The following is a 16,624-nucleotide window of genomic DNA, read 5'->3' as shown; positions in this document are numbered from 1 at the left end:
TTTCAACAAATGCAACTTTCCCTGAATTATCATTGAGCCATCAAAAAGTTCCAACTTACAGCTATGTGTGTGGGGAACTGGTAAGCGAACAAAAAACGTTCAATTTCATGCTTGAGTTTTACTCAAAATGCAACAGAAAATATTTTAAACAATGGTATTAGTAAGTGGGATTATTAGATAAGTAAATATAAGTATGGCAACAGTATATATCACTGTTAATTTGCATGGTTATGAGATCATATATACACATTTCAGTGATTATTCCCAAACTAGAATCAGAATTTTTATTTTCCTTCCACTGTTCTAAAGTTGAAAATTTTGGGGATAAAGCAATTACAAAAGTGTAAGGGCTTTTATTTTCACAAAGAAATACTTCCTTATAAACAAATAATTTTTTTGAGGAAAGATTACAAAAAAAATTGCACATGATTTTCTTGTAAATGATTTTAATATGACAAAAAGCTAATGTTTTGATGCCTACTAAATCAAAAATAGGCTATTTCTAAAATCTTATTCAAAAAAGTCAAAAGGGCAACCTTTATTAAAACATGTATAACAACATTTCATACAAAAAGATAGCAGTTAAATCATGACATGAAAGCTAACCTTGATTTAGAAGACTGTCACAAATAACAATAAAATTACCTGATATATTTCATGAATAATAAATTGTAGGAAGTTCTCATCTCCACTATTTGAAAAAGCAACTGCTTTACACAAATTCAAGAAGTATATCTGATCCTGTTGTGACACACTTTTCAATTTTTTGAATAATACATGCTGAGCGGAGTCATCTATAGTTTTCAAATAAGAAAAATTTTTAATTTTAATTGATAAATGCAAATAAAAATAATAAGGTAATGTGTGGAAAAAATATACACTAGATGAAAATAATGCCCCTCCCCCCCCCAAAAAAAGAGATTTATTTATTTATTTATTTATTCCTACTGAAGAGAGCCTTGTGCCACTCTTAAAATCAATAGAATTTTTATGTAAAATCTATGCCAATCTTTTTTTTTGGGGGGAAAGGGCTTAATTTTACATGTCTAAGAATATCAAGTACTTAAATAAATTAAACAAGTACTTAAAAAGTTTGTGGAAAAGTCATGTCACATGTATGCAATAACTGAATTTGATACAACAATTAATTACATTCATTCCGCATAAGAAATGTATAAATTGAAATCACCAGAACAATGCAGTTCATAGTATAATATGTAAAGAGAATTAAAGCATCTTTCAACCATTTGGTGTAATGTTGCATTATCAGCAAAATGCAATTAAGCATTGATCAGGCACAAACTGTTGTCATCTCAAAGCCATCTTACTTCCCATATTCCTCACTCTCAGACCTCATTATTTTCTTAGGAAAACTGTTCTATCAACATTTTCAAACAATTAAAGCTACTGAAAATGATGTGATCGCCAGTCTATGAAAAATGTCAAAATAAGTATCCTATCAATGCTTTTAGGAACATCAAAAGTATTAAAGCAAGTGTTTCTCCCAATGAATGTTAATTTGAATTTTTACGAAAATAAAATTCATATAGCCTTACTTACCCATACATGTTTATTTAAAATAAATACTAATTTTAAGGACTAATTTCAGCACAGTTAAATTAGCAAGCACTTTTTTGGGGGAAATACTTACACATAAAAGAATTTTTGAGGGAAGTTTAAAGAAAAATGCTTACTTCTATTGCATCATTCTTTTATGTTATCTTGATTGATAACAAAAAAAAAAAAAGAGAGAGAGAGAGAGAGAGAGAGATATGATTCAAATTAGCATGTTTCAGAAGTCAAATTAACAGCATACAGTTGGTTAGTTAGTTAATTCTGAGCACTGGCCCCCAGCCCACCTAGCAGGCGAAACCTGCCATATGGCTATGAAGGGACAGGCCAAGCCACGAAGGCATAACAAAAAAAAAAAAAAAAAAAATTAAAGTAGATACATACATTCCAAACACTCTCGGTGAAATAATATATAAATGTAATGTTTCCATTTCTGTGTTTTTTCCTAAGTTTAAAATCTTTATAAGTTTTACTTTCAATTAGTTATTATTATTCAAATCTTCTTTATGTTATCAAAATTCATCTTAAATTTATACGTTACCTCAATTATTTCTGTTTTCAGTACGATTTTCTGCTTTGTTATATCGCCATACTAATATTCTTCTTATTCACAGTTTGCATAATATCTCTTGCAAATTTTCTAAACAATTCTTTCTGGTATTACATTAATTTATACTCAGATGCCTTATCTGCTATTATGGCGCTCTCCTGCCCCTTTCAAAAGAATATTGTTAATGAAATTAAACATATATATTTAGAACTACGAAAGAAGCATATTTTGAATTTACATTGGATCAAAGCTCACGCTGGTCATTATGGGAATGAGAGAGCGGATGCTTTAGCGAAAGAAGCCTCCCTGGGGGTTGGGACCAAAAAGGTTTTTATTCAAGATTCAAAAAAGAAGACATGTATTATAATATATTACAAGCTTATTAGAGACTGGAAAAATTTATCGAATCTCTCTGAAAGAAACAAAAACTATCTAAAATGTTTAAATATTAGCAAAAAAATGGGAATTTTAGAAGATGCAGATGTCACTCAAATTCTCACTGCACATGGAAGGTTCCCTGCTTACTTAAAAAGGTTCCACCTCCAGGAAAATGATATATGTAAAGTTTGTAATAAATTCGGCGATCCAAAGCATTTCGTCGAGGACTGTTGCCTGACTGGAAGTGTGAGAGAAAAATATAGATTTGCAAAGTTTGAGGATATATTTAGCATACAGTTGGTATGATTTTACTCCATATATTAGTGTTATTCCTTTCAAATTAAAACTCAAACATAGCACCAAATGAAATACAAATAGCACATTACATATTCCTACGCTTATCTCCGAAGAATGAAGAACTTGGAAACTAATAATTGCATGACCATAATCCTGCATTAAAATGCTGAATGTTAGAAATAATATTACTCTAATAATTAAATAAATATTAAACAGAATGACAAACACCTGCACTTTTTAGTTCTGTTTGTTAAGGGAAATTATGATTTAAAATGAATCTAAATAGTATGAATAAAAAAAAAATAATGAAAAATTATAAAAACATGGCATATCTGAAATTTTGAAATTAATATAAAAATTTGTTGAAACTAATTTGCCAATTTTATATGCCAATACATTCCTATGAATTCCTCCCTCTGGTTAATTTCATACATCATAAAGAAAAAATCTGATGTGTACACCACATGACTTCCTTGTACGGATTATTAAATTATACTCATTTTTTTCTTGCATTTCATTTAAACTTATTGGATTAAATTAAATCTACTTCGCCGACAGCGCATAAACCACAATAGAATAAATGCATTCTTTAAAATTCACTCTATTTGTTTACCATAGCGACACTCTGGCACTAGGTTCACTTAACAGTATTATATTTCGTTCATATTATAACTCAGAATGCACAAAATTTATATCATTCAAAGAATTATCTAATCATTCCCACATGTTCTATTCAAATACTATAAAAAAGCTGGAACGATGTATAAAAGACAACTCTACACTGTATAGATATGTGGCAAATACATTACAAAATCACACCTTAAGTAACTAGCCCTTGTAAATAGACATGAATACTTATTACACAGGGGTAACTCCTGAACACATACAGCAAACTGCATTATACAGCAAATCATTAACTGATTATGCATCATTCTCCATACTCTCCTGACACTTTCCAAAAAGATTACCATTTTTTTCCCCCTCTGTCAATGGGTAAATCAATATACTGGGTAGTGAAGGACTTCCATCAATTCCAGAGGCACTGGTTTTTACAAACATGGTATAAATGACCCTATCACAAGGCAGCAATACATTGCTGCTGCTAAAAATTAAACAGGTGTCCCCCCCCTTAACTCTCTTCAATTATGCTGCACAAAATTGGTTATTTCCTTTGCAATAACCTAACACTTTTATCTAATAGTTGCCAAAAAATAGGTCCGAGTGCACTAATTTTTTCCAATAAATAGGTATGTAGCTTATTTAATAATAGTATTAAAGTATCAGCTACACATATAATTAACAACTTTATCAACCCTACAATTTATTCAAGTTTGCAAACTGTATATATGCCATATAAGAGTTAATATTAGTATACAGTACAAAATACAAGTGCCGTCTTTCTTAACACAACAGAATCACTTTTTCATACCTTATCCTATTTTGCATGTAACATTGATAAATAATAATAGCAATTTTCAAAGATTAAATTAAATTGTAAACTTCCAAACAATGATAAAAAAAAGGTATGTTTGGACATTTTCAGAATATGAAAACTAATGAGTTTATTGTCTTTACATTGTATGGATGAAAAGGTTCTAAAAAATGAAATCTTCCTGAATAATAGATCACATAAATACCCATAAAGATACCAAGTTAAAAAAACGCCTTAATATGTAAAAATAACTGCTATAAAACTTGCATTTTTAGAAAGATGTGTTATTTTTGATGCCATCAAATAAACAGATGATTAAAAATTAAAAGGTGATAATTATTTTTGCCAATCTAACCTTGAAGTTTTGTATCCACATCTTTAGCTAGATAAATTTCTTCTTCCCTTTGCTCCAAAGAATGAAAAATCCATAATATATTCCATAGCATTTTCTCCGACACACATTTAAATGGTAATACAGACATAAATTGCCATACTCCTAATCTATATTGAATACATGATATAATGAGTTAAATAAATAAAATGATTTTTAAAAATGTAATGTCATCACATGCATAATACATTACTAGACTCTCGTGTGTTTTGAGCTGCATATGATGTGCATATGCATCTAAGAAAATAAAAACAAAACATGAAAATTATATTTTAATACATAATTAACATTTAGCTACTCACAAAGCTGCAATAAGATACACTAATTTAAAAAGATTTACATTTGCTTATACTATAAATTGAAAGGAAATATCCATAAGTTTCCTTCACTGACAGCTAAATGACAATTCATAAAAATGTGTAAACAAAAGAATAATAGCAATACAATTGAGTAGTGCTGTTACTGTATTCCTAAAAATTAAAATACAAAATAAATTAGAATAAAATACAAAGGAAAATGCAAAAATAAATTTTTTAAAAAATCCAAACATTCTTCCTTAATTTAAAATCTAAAGCCAGATGCAATGTGAAAATGAAAATAAATAAAATCAGTGAATAACAAAATTATACATGTCTTAGCTAATAACACAAGTATGTGCCCCCTAATGAAGGATGTATGCTATACTGCTGGCCATTAAAATAGCAACACCAGGGAGGAATGATCTGACGATTGTTAAAATCACATGAAAGGAAGAAGTTGGGATATGCAAATGATTAGTCCTTCAGCACATTTAGACGACGCAGGTGGGAGAAACATCAAATGATGCACTGCATAAAAGAAAAGTTGTGTAGTGGATTTCTCGTTCGGAAAGTGCTTTGTAAGGTTGGAGTTTGCTCAGAATATTGTGTTATGCCTCAAATAAGAAGAGGAAATGCTTACCAGAAAGTTTCAAAATTCAATAGAGGCAGGATCGTTGCCTATCGAAAGTGCAGATATCGTTACATGATATCACCAGTCGCACTGGTCGACATCCAACCACTGTCATGTGAATAAGGAATCAATGGATTTTTGGGAGTCATACGGAACGGCATGCAGGATCTCAACACCCTTCCATCACTAACGTCAGAGAGGACAGATATATTGTGAGGTCAGCCCTGAAAAACCATACGACCATTAGTCAGGAAATGTGCATGTTTGCAGCAAGCTTCGTATCAGCTCGTAAGGTGCGTTGATGTTTGCAGCAGCATGGACTACCACCAGAATGACCATTACTTTGGCTTCCCCTGACAATGCAGCATAAAGAGAGACGATGACTCTGGTGTGCCAAATGACAAGGCTGGGTACAGGAGTGGCACAATGACACTTTTTTAAATGAGTCTCGGTTCTACCTGCCGGTTCTGATTGGACGTATATGTGTCTGGAGTGTTTGAGTAGACCGCACGTTGCCTGCTTGCATTTGATATCGGCATAGGGGCTCTGTACCTGGTGTGATGGTTTGGGCAGACATTGGGTACACGACATGCACATCTCTAGTTCAAATCGCCAGTAATTTGAGCGCAGATGATTACATTTCTGACATTTTATGTCCAGTGGTTGTGCCCTATTTTTGAGGCCTGCGAAACGCTATGTTCCAACAAGATAGTGCAAGACCACATGTTGCACGTTGTGTCCTGACCTTCCTCTATATACGAGGGCTATCCAGAAAGTAGATTACGTTTTGGAATAAAAAAATAAACAAAGTATAGGAAACAAATTTTATTATATACAGATGAAAGCCACACTCAAATACTACTTTTCTACATAGTCACCATACAAATTAAGGCATTTATCGTAGCGATGTACGAGCTTGGAAATTCCTTCGTCGAAAAATTCGGCCGCCTGCGCCTTCAACCACTTCGTTACCTCTTCTTGCCTTCCATCTTGCACAAAACATGTGGTAACCAAGCTTTTCGCTGATGATTTCGTGCAACAAACTTCGCGAAATTTGTGGAAAACTCAAAGAAAGTTCCGTTATTGTGAAATTTCGATTTTCACGGACTTTAGCATCGACTTTTTCGAGAAGTTCGGCGGTCACTATGCTGGGTCTCCCACTTCGATCTTCGTCGTGAACGTTGGTTCGGCCATTTTGAAATCTTATGACCCACTGACGCACTCCACCTTCTGTGATAATGTTGTCCCCATACACTTCACGAAGCTGCCGATAGATTTCTATCGGTTTACAGTTTTTTGCAGTCAGAAACCTTATTACTGAGCGCACCTCGCAGCTCGCGGGATTTTCAATTAACGCAGACATTTCAAACCGTCACAGTATCTGAACGGAGCACAGCACGAACCTCTCACTAGCACGGCTAGATGCAGACTGAGCTGCGCAACGCTCTGACCCCAAGATGGCCGCGCTAGCCCCGCCCCTAGCGGACACAGACGGAAACGTAATCTACTTCCTGGATGGCCCTCGTACTAGGTATTCGACTGCTGCTCTGTCCTGCGCGGTCTCTAGATCTGTCACCCATTAAAAACATCTGGTCACAGGTTGCAGAGAGACTGGCCCGCCACCCCTCTCCAGCTAATATGGTTGATGAAGTGTGGCATAGACTTGAAGCAGCATGGAATAAGTTGACAATTTCTGCCATCCAAGCCCAGTTTTAACTCCATGCCTAATGGGGTACGGGCCATTTAAGTTGTCAGAGGTGGCTGTTGTTTCTACTAAATTCGCACCTGTACAAACCTCCAAAATGCTTACAAATTTAATCATTTTGTTTTCATAATATACTGTTTACATGCAACAAATATCTTTTTTGCATCTGCTTTCTTTCATAGTGTTGCAATTTTAATGGCCAGCAGTGTATTTCATTGTCCACTGATTTTGTTTATCTTCATTTTTATAGCCCTTCCTTCTTTAGATTTTAAATTAAAAGGAAATATATATATATTCTTTTGGCTTATTATTATGCAATACTGATGTTCTTTTTCTTCTATTTATATTCACTTAATAATTATAAAGCTAATTAAAAAATTTAGAAATTTTAAACAACAATCTTCAGTGATATAAAATAAGAGTATCTCTCGAAACATTACATAAGAACTCTTAACTAGCACAAATGCCTCAGCTCTCCATTTTAATTTGATTACTTCTGTTTCCTGTTCTAAAAATAGTAATTAAAAAAAAAATCCTCTCTAAACTGCATCATTTCAAAATTAAATGTTATTATATGATTTGTACATAAAACTCATAAAGCAAAGGCTTACATAATGCTTCATCAATTAATTTCAAATTTGGGAATTGTAACTTTTAAAAACCAATACGGATTAATCAGAACTAAAACTAATTCTTTCTGAACAGTGATTTCATCCTGGACATGTCACATTTGTTCTCCACTTCTCTGTCTAGACAGGTTGCTGCTGCTTCTCATCTTACTGTGACATCTTAAAAAATGTAAAATTCACTCAACAATGGGCAAGCTTAGCATCAAATTATCAGTGATGCATTAAGTGATTGCCAACTAGAATCCATAAATATTAGGCTGGACATGAAATAATGCATCTTACATGTCTTCTTGTTATTCTTTCCTTGAATGGCAACGGCAGCTGCTTTCAGCTTTGTTTATATTGATTTTATTTTTATTTCTTTCAACCGTTAGTGAAATGAGGGGTGCAAAAAAGAAAAAAAACATTCGTCAGTATTCGGAGGCATATTTAAAATTTGGTTTCATACCTGGTCCATTAAACGATCAACTTTTGTTTTTTATGCCAATAATGCCTGACCAACGAATCAATGAAATTAGGTCGTCTTGAGGCACATTTGAAAGCGAAACATAATGCTGATATTAATTCAGATTTGAATTATTTTCACAGTTTAAGGAAAATTTTTTAAAAAAATAGTTATATTAAAGTCTCTGTTTACTGCTCATAATGCAACTGTTAATCGTACTCTTGAGGCTATTCATCAAGTTTCATTACTCATCGCTTAATCTGGGAAAAGGCCTTACTATAGGGAAGAATTGAATCAAACCAACAATATCAGCATTTAAAACTGTTCTAGAAAAAGATGACAAAGACGTTAAAGCTATGCCACTAAATAACAATACTGTTTGCAGAAGAAAGATTAAATGAGGATATTGAAATACAACTTGTTGAAAAGCCAAAAACAAGAAAATTTTCAGTGCAAATGGATGAACCAATTTTGAGAGACAGTGAGGCCATACATGTAACTTATGTAAAATATATTCATAAAGGGATTTTGCCGAAGAAATGTTCTTCTGTAAATCATTTGAAAGCACCACTACCTCCAAAGATATTTATAGTAAGCTAAAAAATTACTTAGATATAAAAAATATATCGATAAAAAATATAATACATCTTGTACTGCAGATGGTGCTCCTACCATCTTTTTCTGAAAATAAGACATCCTCAAGCCCTATCGTGATTTTCGGAACTTTTTGTAAAATAAGACACCTTCCGAAAATAAGCCCCATCGTGATTTTCGGAACTTTTCGTAAACTAAGACATCCCCCGAAAATAATCCCTAGTTAAAATAATGTGACAAAAAGAATTCATTAAAAAATGCTGTTGATTTATTAAGTATAAGTAATAATATGTTTAGCTTTCCTAATATTCGTAATTCAGAGAAATGTTTGAAACAAAATATTCCGAGAAATTAATTGTTTACCTCTATAGTTCATTTCAAATGAATTCTTGGAATTTATTTTAACCAGTTACCGTTTGCCCCGAAAGAGATACATTCACAGGAAAGGCATCGTCATCCGTTAGCGTCGGCACACTCTCGGCGGGGTGAAATTAGGTCTGAACCGTAATCCCTGAGACACACATAACGCAGCGACCTTTTTCCAACCCCCACAGAATGAGTCGAAAATCAAAAGGGGTGATTGATGGGTTACTTAACATCTCAGCAGTGTCGTATTAGGATCACAGCAGGGATGTTTCAGGAAAGTAAAGGATGGGGACACTTTCCTCGAATAGCTACCCCCTCAACATATCTTATGAGATCCACAACAGCTTTCTACCTTTCTATCAACGAAAAAAGGGATTTGAATGCTATCTTTTCAATTCTTAACTATTCAATTCTTCTCTTTTGTTACAGGCCATCAAGAAAATAATAAAACAAAATTCAAGGACATTTCAAATACTAGCTAATGCCCTTATTTTAACTTTATGTAAAACTTTTTCTTGATAATTAAAAATTACATTTACATTGTAATAGATTTGGGTTGGGTGCAGGAAGTGGAAGTGGGGTTAGGTGCAAAGGGAAAAATATCTGCTCTAAGGACTACACCAGTCTTTGTGTTTTATGTTGCCCCTTAGGGGGTCGTTATTCACTATCCTTCAGTGTGACAGGTACGCTGTTCAATCTGATTTGAACAGAACTTCTAAATAGGCTTTCACAGGTGGTAAAAGGGGAAAAGAAATACTCTCAGACCAGTTTTAGACACAAAAAGTTTACCTTTGGATGTGAAAAATGGCACGAAATGTTTGTGATTTTCCTAACAGCGAACTGGTTAAAAATACAACATAAGGCAGCAGTCTACATTGAGCGACAGTGCAGGTATACAATGTTCATTCATTTCAGTCTTGTAAGTCTGATTATTTCCTCATACGTAATTTTATTTAAAAATGAAGTGAATAATTTTTAACCACAGTTAAAATGAGTTCAAAACAAAAGAGCTATTCTATCATGTACAAAAAGGGAATCGTGGAAGACTCCAGGGGTGTAAATCTTGTAGCATTCTCTAAAGAGAAGATGCTGGATCACCGTATGGTTCGTAAATGGCGTGCAGACTACGATTACCTGTGTCAACTGGTGGACCAAGGAAATGAGAAAAAACGCAGAATTCAATCAGGTCGGCAGCCGTTATTTTCTGAGTTGGAAGATTGCATCTGGGAATGGATTGCATGCAGGAGAGCAATGGCTTTGGTTGTGCGCAGGGCTGATATTCAAAAATTTGCCCTTGAAACAGCAATTGAATTTGATATATCCACAGAAGAATTTAAAAAATCGTCACACTTCCTTAAACGATATGAACTGTCTCTAAGGAGAGCAACAACATTGTTTAAGCTGAAAGACAATGAAGTTGTTAAGCGTGCACTTGCGTTTAAGCTTTTTGTTGATGGCATCGATTTTTCGAAATACCAACTCTCCAACATGATTGCTATGGATGAGATCGCTGTATTCCTAGGCCAAGGAGCTCAAACAACAGTTCACCACAAGGCTCCCTCGTCAATTTATGTTCTTTCTACCGGTTACGATAGTGCACGTGTTACCTGTATTTTGGCGATTCGTCTAGATGGCTAGAAAGTATCGCCATTTTTAATCACTAAAGATAAAAAAGACCAGATTCAACGTGTTTCAGGAATTTATGTCATTGAAAGTGAAAAAGCTTGGTGCACCCAAGCAGTTATAAGAAAGTGGGTTGATTTTATGCTGCCACCACTGTTGAGGGGTCAGAATAGAGATTTACTAGTTTGGGATTCAGCCAGTACTCACCGCACTAAAGACATGAAAAACTTTCTTGCTGAGAGGAAGATTGATCAAATAATGATTCCAGCAGGAATGACTGGTTACCTCCAGACACTTGACATTGCAATAAACAAGCCATTCAAGGATCATTTGCGGATGGAAATCAATGAATATATTGAAAACAGAATGGTGAGAAATCATCAAGGTAATTTTGTAAAACCAGGCTTACAAGAAGTTGTGAATTGGGTAAAAAATTCATGGGACAAAATAATTGATAGTGATGCTTCCAATGCACTATGAACAGGCTACTTAGACAAGAAGTATTCATTTAACGATAGCTATATCGCAAGACATGAGAGATTCAGACCAATGATTCAACAGGAAATGGATTTGGAAGAAAATCAGAATACAATTCAGAATTTTATTTATGACGATGTTCCAGAAGATGACATGACTGTAATTGAATAAATTTAAATTTCTGTATTCTGTGTAAAATAAATATTAAATAAAAATATATAAATATGGTACTTTTATTTTTGCCGTCACCCGAAAATAAGCCCTAGCGCGTATTCTGGACCAAAAAAGAAAGTAAGACAGTGTCTTATTTTCGGAAAAAGACGGTAATATGATGGTTGAAAAATAAAATAAAGCACGGAATAAGAAAAAAGGTTGCTTAAAATTGATAAAAGATGAGAATCTAGAAATGCTCCTTGTGCATTGTGTTATTCATAGAGAAAACCTGGTAGCTAAAAACAATTCGCCTGTTCTAAATGAAGTACTAAATTCAGTTATAAAGTGTATCAATGCTATTAAAGCTAGGGCCAAATGTGAAAGTCTTTTCAAGTTATTTTATGAAGAACAAAATGAAGACTATATGAGACTTGTACTTCACACTGAAGTAAGAAGGCTGTCAAAAGGGAACTGCTTGGAAAGATCTATCGAACTATTTGATACTCTTAATTATTTTATAAGCGACAAACCTGAAATGAAAAATCCGTTAACAGATGATAACAAGGCAATTGTGGGTTATTTAGCCGATATCTTTGAAAAATTAAATATATTAAATAAACAACTTCAAGGAGCAAATAAAACTTATGTCGATGCAAAAGGAAGATATTTGGTTTCATTATCTTTGTTTTATTATGTCAGGCATATACTATTTACCACAAAAATTTTGAAAAGTCTCATTGGCTCATTGGCAAAAATGTGACGTAATTACCTCTATACTTGTTATTGATAACACTGTACGTTATTGTTGATCATCTGAAAATTTTATCGGCTGATTTAAAAGATTTTGTAACTTAAATTGATTTTCCAACTTGGATGATGCAGCCAATGCTAGTGGATTTTGGCTGATATTTCAAATATGCAGTAAAAAGAACTCGTAGAAATGCAAAATGATGAGTCAATTAAAACTTTATTTAATATAAAAGGAGCGATGACATAGCTTTGTGAGGAAACCAGAATCACATATGCAAATGCAACAAAGTTTGCAAGAAAACTATTGTTACCGTTTCCATCTTCATATTTTGCTGAATGCGGATTTAGTGCCATACATGATTTGCAGCTGAAAAAAAAAAGAAAAGAAATCGGTTGGATATAATGAAACCGGGAGACTTGAGACTCAAGTTATCTAAATTGGAACCTGACATAAAATTTCTTTGCGGAGCTGCTGTATTTTCAGAAGGCATGCTCAAATCAAATGTTTATTGTGTTATAAGTGCCATCACATTATGATGTGTCCAAAATTAAAAAATCCGATGTGTACACCACATGACTTCGTTGTACAGAATATTAAATTATACGCATTTTTTTCTTGCATTTCATTTAAACTTATTGGATTGAATTAAATCTACTTCGTCGACAGCACATAAACCACAATACAATAAATGCACTCTTTAAAATTCACTATATTTGTTTAGCATAGCAACACTCTGGCACTAGATTCACTTAATATTTCGTTCATATTATAACTATGTCTATGTCTTATCACTTAGTAAGAGGGAATCGACCATTAACAGCCTTTACCAATATATTATACTTGACTTTTAAATGCTTGAGAAATCGAGTAAGTTGTATCCAATAATATGGAGTACACATGCCATGCTACAGAGATTACTAGCGACGGAGGCTCCTGCGCCGCCGTCTGTAGAATAAGTAAACTTGAACAAATGAGCTGCTTGTGTGGCGCCATCTATTAGTTGGGATGAAAAGCATTTTAGTTAACTGGAGCTCTGGTTGCACCATCTCTTGGAGGATGTATTGTAAGGCATTTTTAAAATTTCATAAAAATAATTCTTCTGATAAGCAATAATTGGAAAGTGAAAGGATGAAAAACACAAGTTGCAGTACATTGAAACGTTTCACAAGCGTTAAAAACTATTTACATACAAAGTCTACCTGCTTTGGCAGGAACAAAGTCCATAGCTCATTGTAATTTGATAAGTAAATCTATATGTAAAGAAAATGAAGTAAAATCTTAGCTAAATAAGAAGAAAACAAAAATATATACATTACCACCGACTATTATGGTGAATAGTGGGGGGCCTCGAGACGTTGTTCAATAGTGAATTCATAATTTCCTAGATTTTTGATGATATTCTTAGGGTGACTGTCACATTTCATAAAAAAGTTATGAGAAGCTTTTAGAATTTCAGAATCCGTGGCTTTAATTTTTAAGTCATTGTGAAGAGTGCTGTTTCGTACGAACCAAGGTGCATTTGTAATAATTCGGATGGCCTTGTTTTGAATTCTTTGTATGTTTTCGCGATGAGTTCTTGCAGTTGCACCCCACACTGAGAAAGCATACAGTAAAATTGGGCGGATAGCTTGTAGACAAATAACTCATTTTGTAGTGAGACTAAGTTTAGAATTTGTCCCTATGAGTGCACAGATACTGCCTATTGCTTGGTTGGCTTTTTTACAGATATTTTTGATATGGTTTTTGAAGGTTAGTTTTGATCGACATAAACGCCTAAATATTTAACACATTTTTCACTTGGGATGGAGATATTATTAATTGTGATATTGTTGAGATGTCTTCTGGAAAAGTTCTTTTGGAAATATATTGTAGTGGAATTGCTTTCATTAATTTTAATTTTCCAAACGTTAAACCATGGGAAGATATAGTCTATTGCATTTTGGAGGTTGTGGGTGGCCCTTTGCGGATTGATGGATTCATATTATAACTTAGAATGCACAAAATTTACATCACTTGAAGAATTATCTAATCGTTACCACATGTTCTGTTCAAATACTATAATAAAGCTAGAAGATGTATAAAAGAAATTGAGCAAGCAGAACAAAAAAGAAATAGTTTTCACAGATGATTTAGTATTTCTCATTCAATTAATTCAGTTCTCAATTCGCGACAATGCAAAAATACATAAAAACTCAAAATATCTGTATTAGAAATTATGAAGTAAATCAAACACTTATTTCCTCGAAAAAATTCCAGAAAGAATTAAGCATGATTTAATTCGCAATAACAAATGAATGAGTACGCCATGTTACTTAAAACTTAATTGCACTTAAACAGCTTTTAAATTGCTGATAATTGTACAAATATTACTTCCAGATTTACGAAAGGCATAAAACCCTTAACTGGAAGATAAGAACAACATAATTCAACCATTTATAAAGGAAAAAATGTACTATTTACAAACATATAAGAGCAAAGAAACTGAGATCATTGAGCCGAGTAACAGAGTGGATATATATATAAATATATTTATATAAGTTTGGTGCGACCAATTGCAACCAAAATACAAGGTGCACATCTACATGTTATAGCAATCCTATATACAAAATTTTAACGTGCTGAGGCTACTCGTTTTCGAGTTAAGCGAGATATGTACATACGTCCGTACAGACACCATGAAAAATTCTCTTCAGAATTCATTTTAAAGCAGTTTTATAATTTTTTTGGATGAAACAAGTCTTTTATTCTGTCTTTACATACAGATATCATGCAAAAACATCGTTAAATTGCATTCGATAGCAGTCAAAATGGATATTTTCGTTGAAATATGCTGCCTGAAACTTTTCGCGATTACAATACTTCCTTTTTACTTTGTAAAAAGAAGTAAAAATTATTAATACTTAAAATAAAAAACTTTCACTATAATGAGTTTTTCTTGAATTTTAGTTCTCCGTGTTTTTAAAGTTCACTTGCTGTACTTGCTCACGAAATTTCGTAATTATTTCTTACTAAAAGCTATCATTCAAGTTTCTTTCATGAACATTTCAATTTTTAAATATTAAAAATTATGTATATGCTAGGGGGAGCTTAAAAATTTTAGAGAGTATTAGATGGGGCAAAAAAAAAGTAATAATATTAATATTTATTTGTTTACTTTATTAAACATTTTTTTTCAATGTAAGTTGTTTAAGTTGCTTCGCTTTTTGTGCTAGACGCGCGCACGCGTAAAGCATACAAGAAAAAAAAGTTTGTGGCTTTGAGGTCCGGATTATAAATCATTTCGGATAATGGACGTCCGGATTACAGACTTTGTACCGTATATATGTAAGAAATATGTGGAGACAAAGTCATTCTTCCACCAACAGATGGTCCTGTAATCTCAAACCTGGGCACCTAATGAGTTCTGGGTATGCTTCTTGCTTCAAGATTCTGTTTTGCGGTAGACGTGTGTAAATTTTAAATTACCAGCAGAAGCAGGAACTCAGTTTTTCTTCAAGCAATCAATAAGTACTTTATGTGAAAGCTAATCTGTGTACCATGTAAAATCATTTAAATAAAACTGTAGTTGTGACAAAAAGTGTCTTATTTTAACGATGCAACCATAAAAACCTGTAGGCTCAGCTTGGATTAGGGCATCCAAAGATGTAAAAGCAGATGAAGAATTTTTTTTTTTTTTTTTTTTTTTTTTTAAATCAGTTGAAGAACTATTTTCTAACACGTTTGTAAAAACAAAATGTGATCTTTTAAAAATATGTGGTGAAACAAACTTAAATGTGCGTTCTGACTTGAAGGTTCTAAATTTAAGACTCCTATAGAAAACTCAGACATCTTTTAAAAAGAATGTCATTAATTTAATCCCTTCAACAAAAAGACAGATTAGCAAAAAAACAACTGAATTTAAAGCAAAAATTATAAAAACTAAGATTGGACCAGCTGGGAGGGGGTGGAGACTGGAAATGAAAACATGAAGAATCAATGTTCTCAATCAGCTTCAAGAATATCAGAAAAAGATCATCCAGAATTTAGAATGGTTGGTCAAAAGTATTATGGCAGCAAAAGCGAAAGCTCTGAATTTTTTTTTTCCCCTGTCAACTGAGAAGGCATTAAAAAAAATGAATTCCAAACAAACTGAAATTGAAAATATTTATAAATATATTGAAGGGGAGTGCAAAATTTTCTAATTTTCATTAGTGGAGGAAATATAAAGATTTTGATAGATTAAAGGCCTTAATACACTATCTGGCTAAAAGTATCTGGACATCCAGTGATGCGGACTCCAAGAGTCCTGAGGCATATATAAGTATGATGTTGGCCCCCCTTTTGTATTGATG

The 16,624-nt window shown here is 33.1% G+C and overlaps 1 protein-coding gene across 2 annotated transcripts in view; it reads right to left on the bottom strand.

Moving 5' to 3' along the window:
• Positions 1 to 16,624, bottom strand: part of Epg5 (ectopic P-granules autophagy protein 5) — a 342,575-nt gene that overhangs the window by 215,988 nt on the left and 109,963 nt on the right. For both annotated transcript variants that reach the window (XM_085816957.1, XM_085816958.1), the window contains exons 13-14: positions 4,585 to 4,730; positions 646 to 794 (exon numbers count right to left, since the gene is read on the bottom strand). In XM_085816957.1, the coding sequence (XP_085673083.1) occupies positions 646 to 794; positions 4,585 to 4,730 (295 nt within the window). The remainder of the gene's footprint in view (positions 1 to 645; positions 795 to 4,584; positions 4,731 to 16,624) is intronic.

This window comes from Stegodyphus dumicola, chromosome 5 (assembly GCF_044657685.1).
Source record: "Stegodyphus dumicola isolate Sdum_Otavi_A_Nest chromosome 5, ASM4465768v1".
NCBI lineage: Eukaryota > Metazoa > Arthropoda > Arachnida > Araneae > Eresidae > Stegodyphus > Stegodyphus dumicola.
This window is presented reverse-complemented; position numbering and strand designations above follow the sequence as displayed.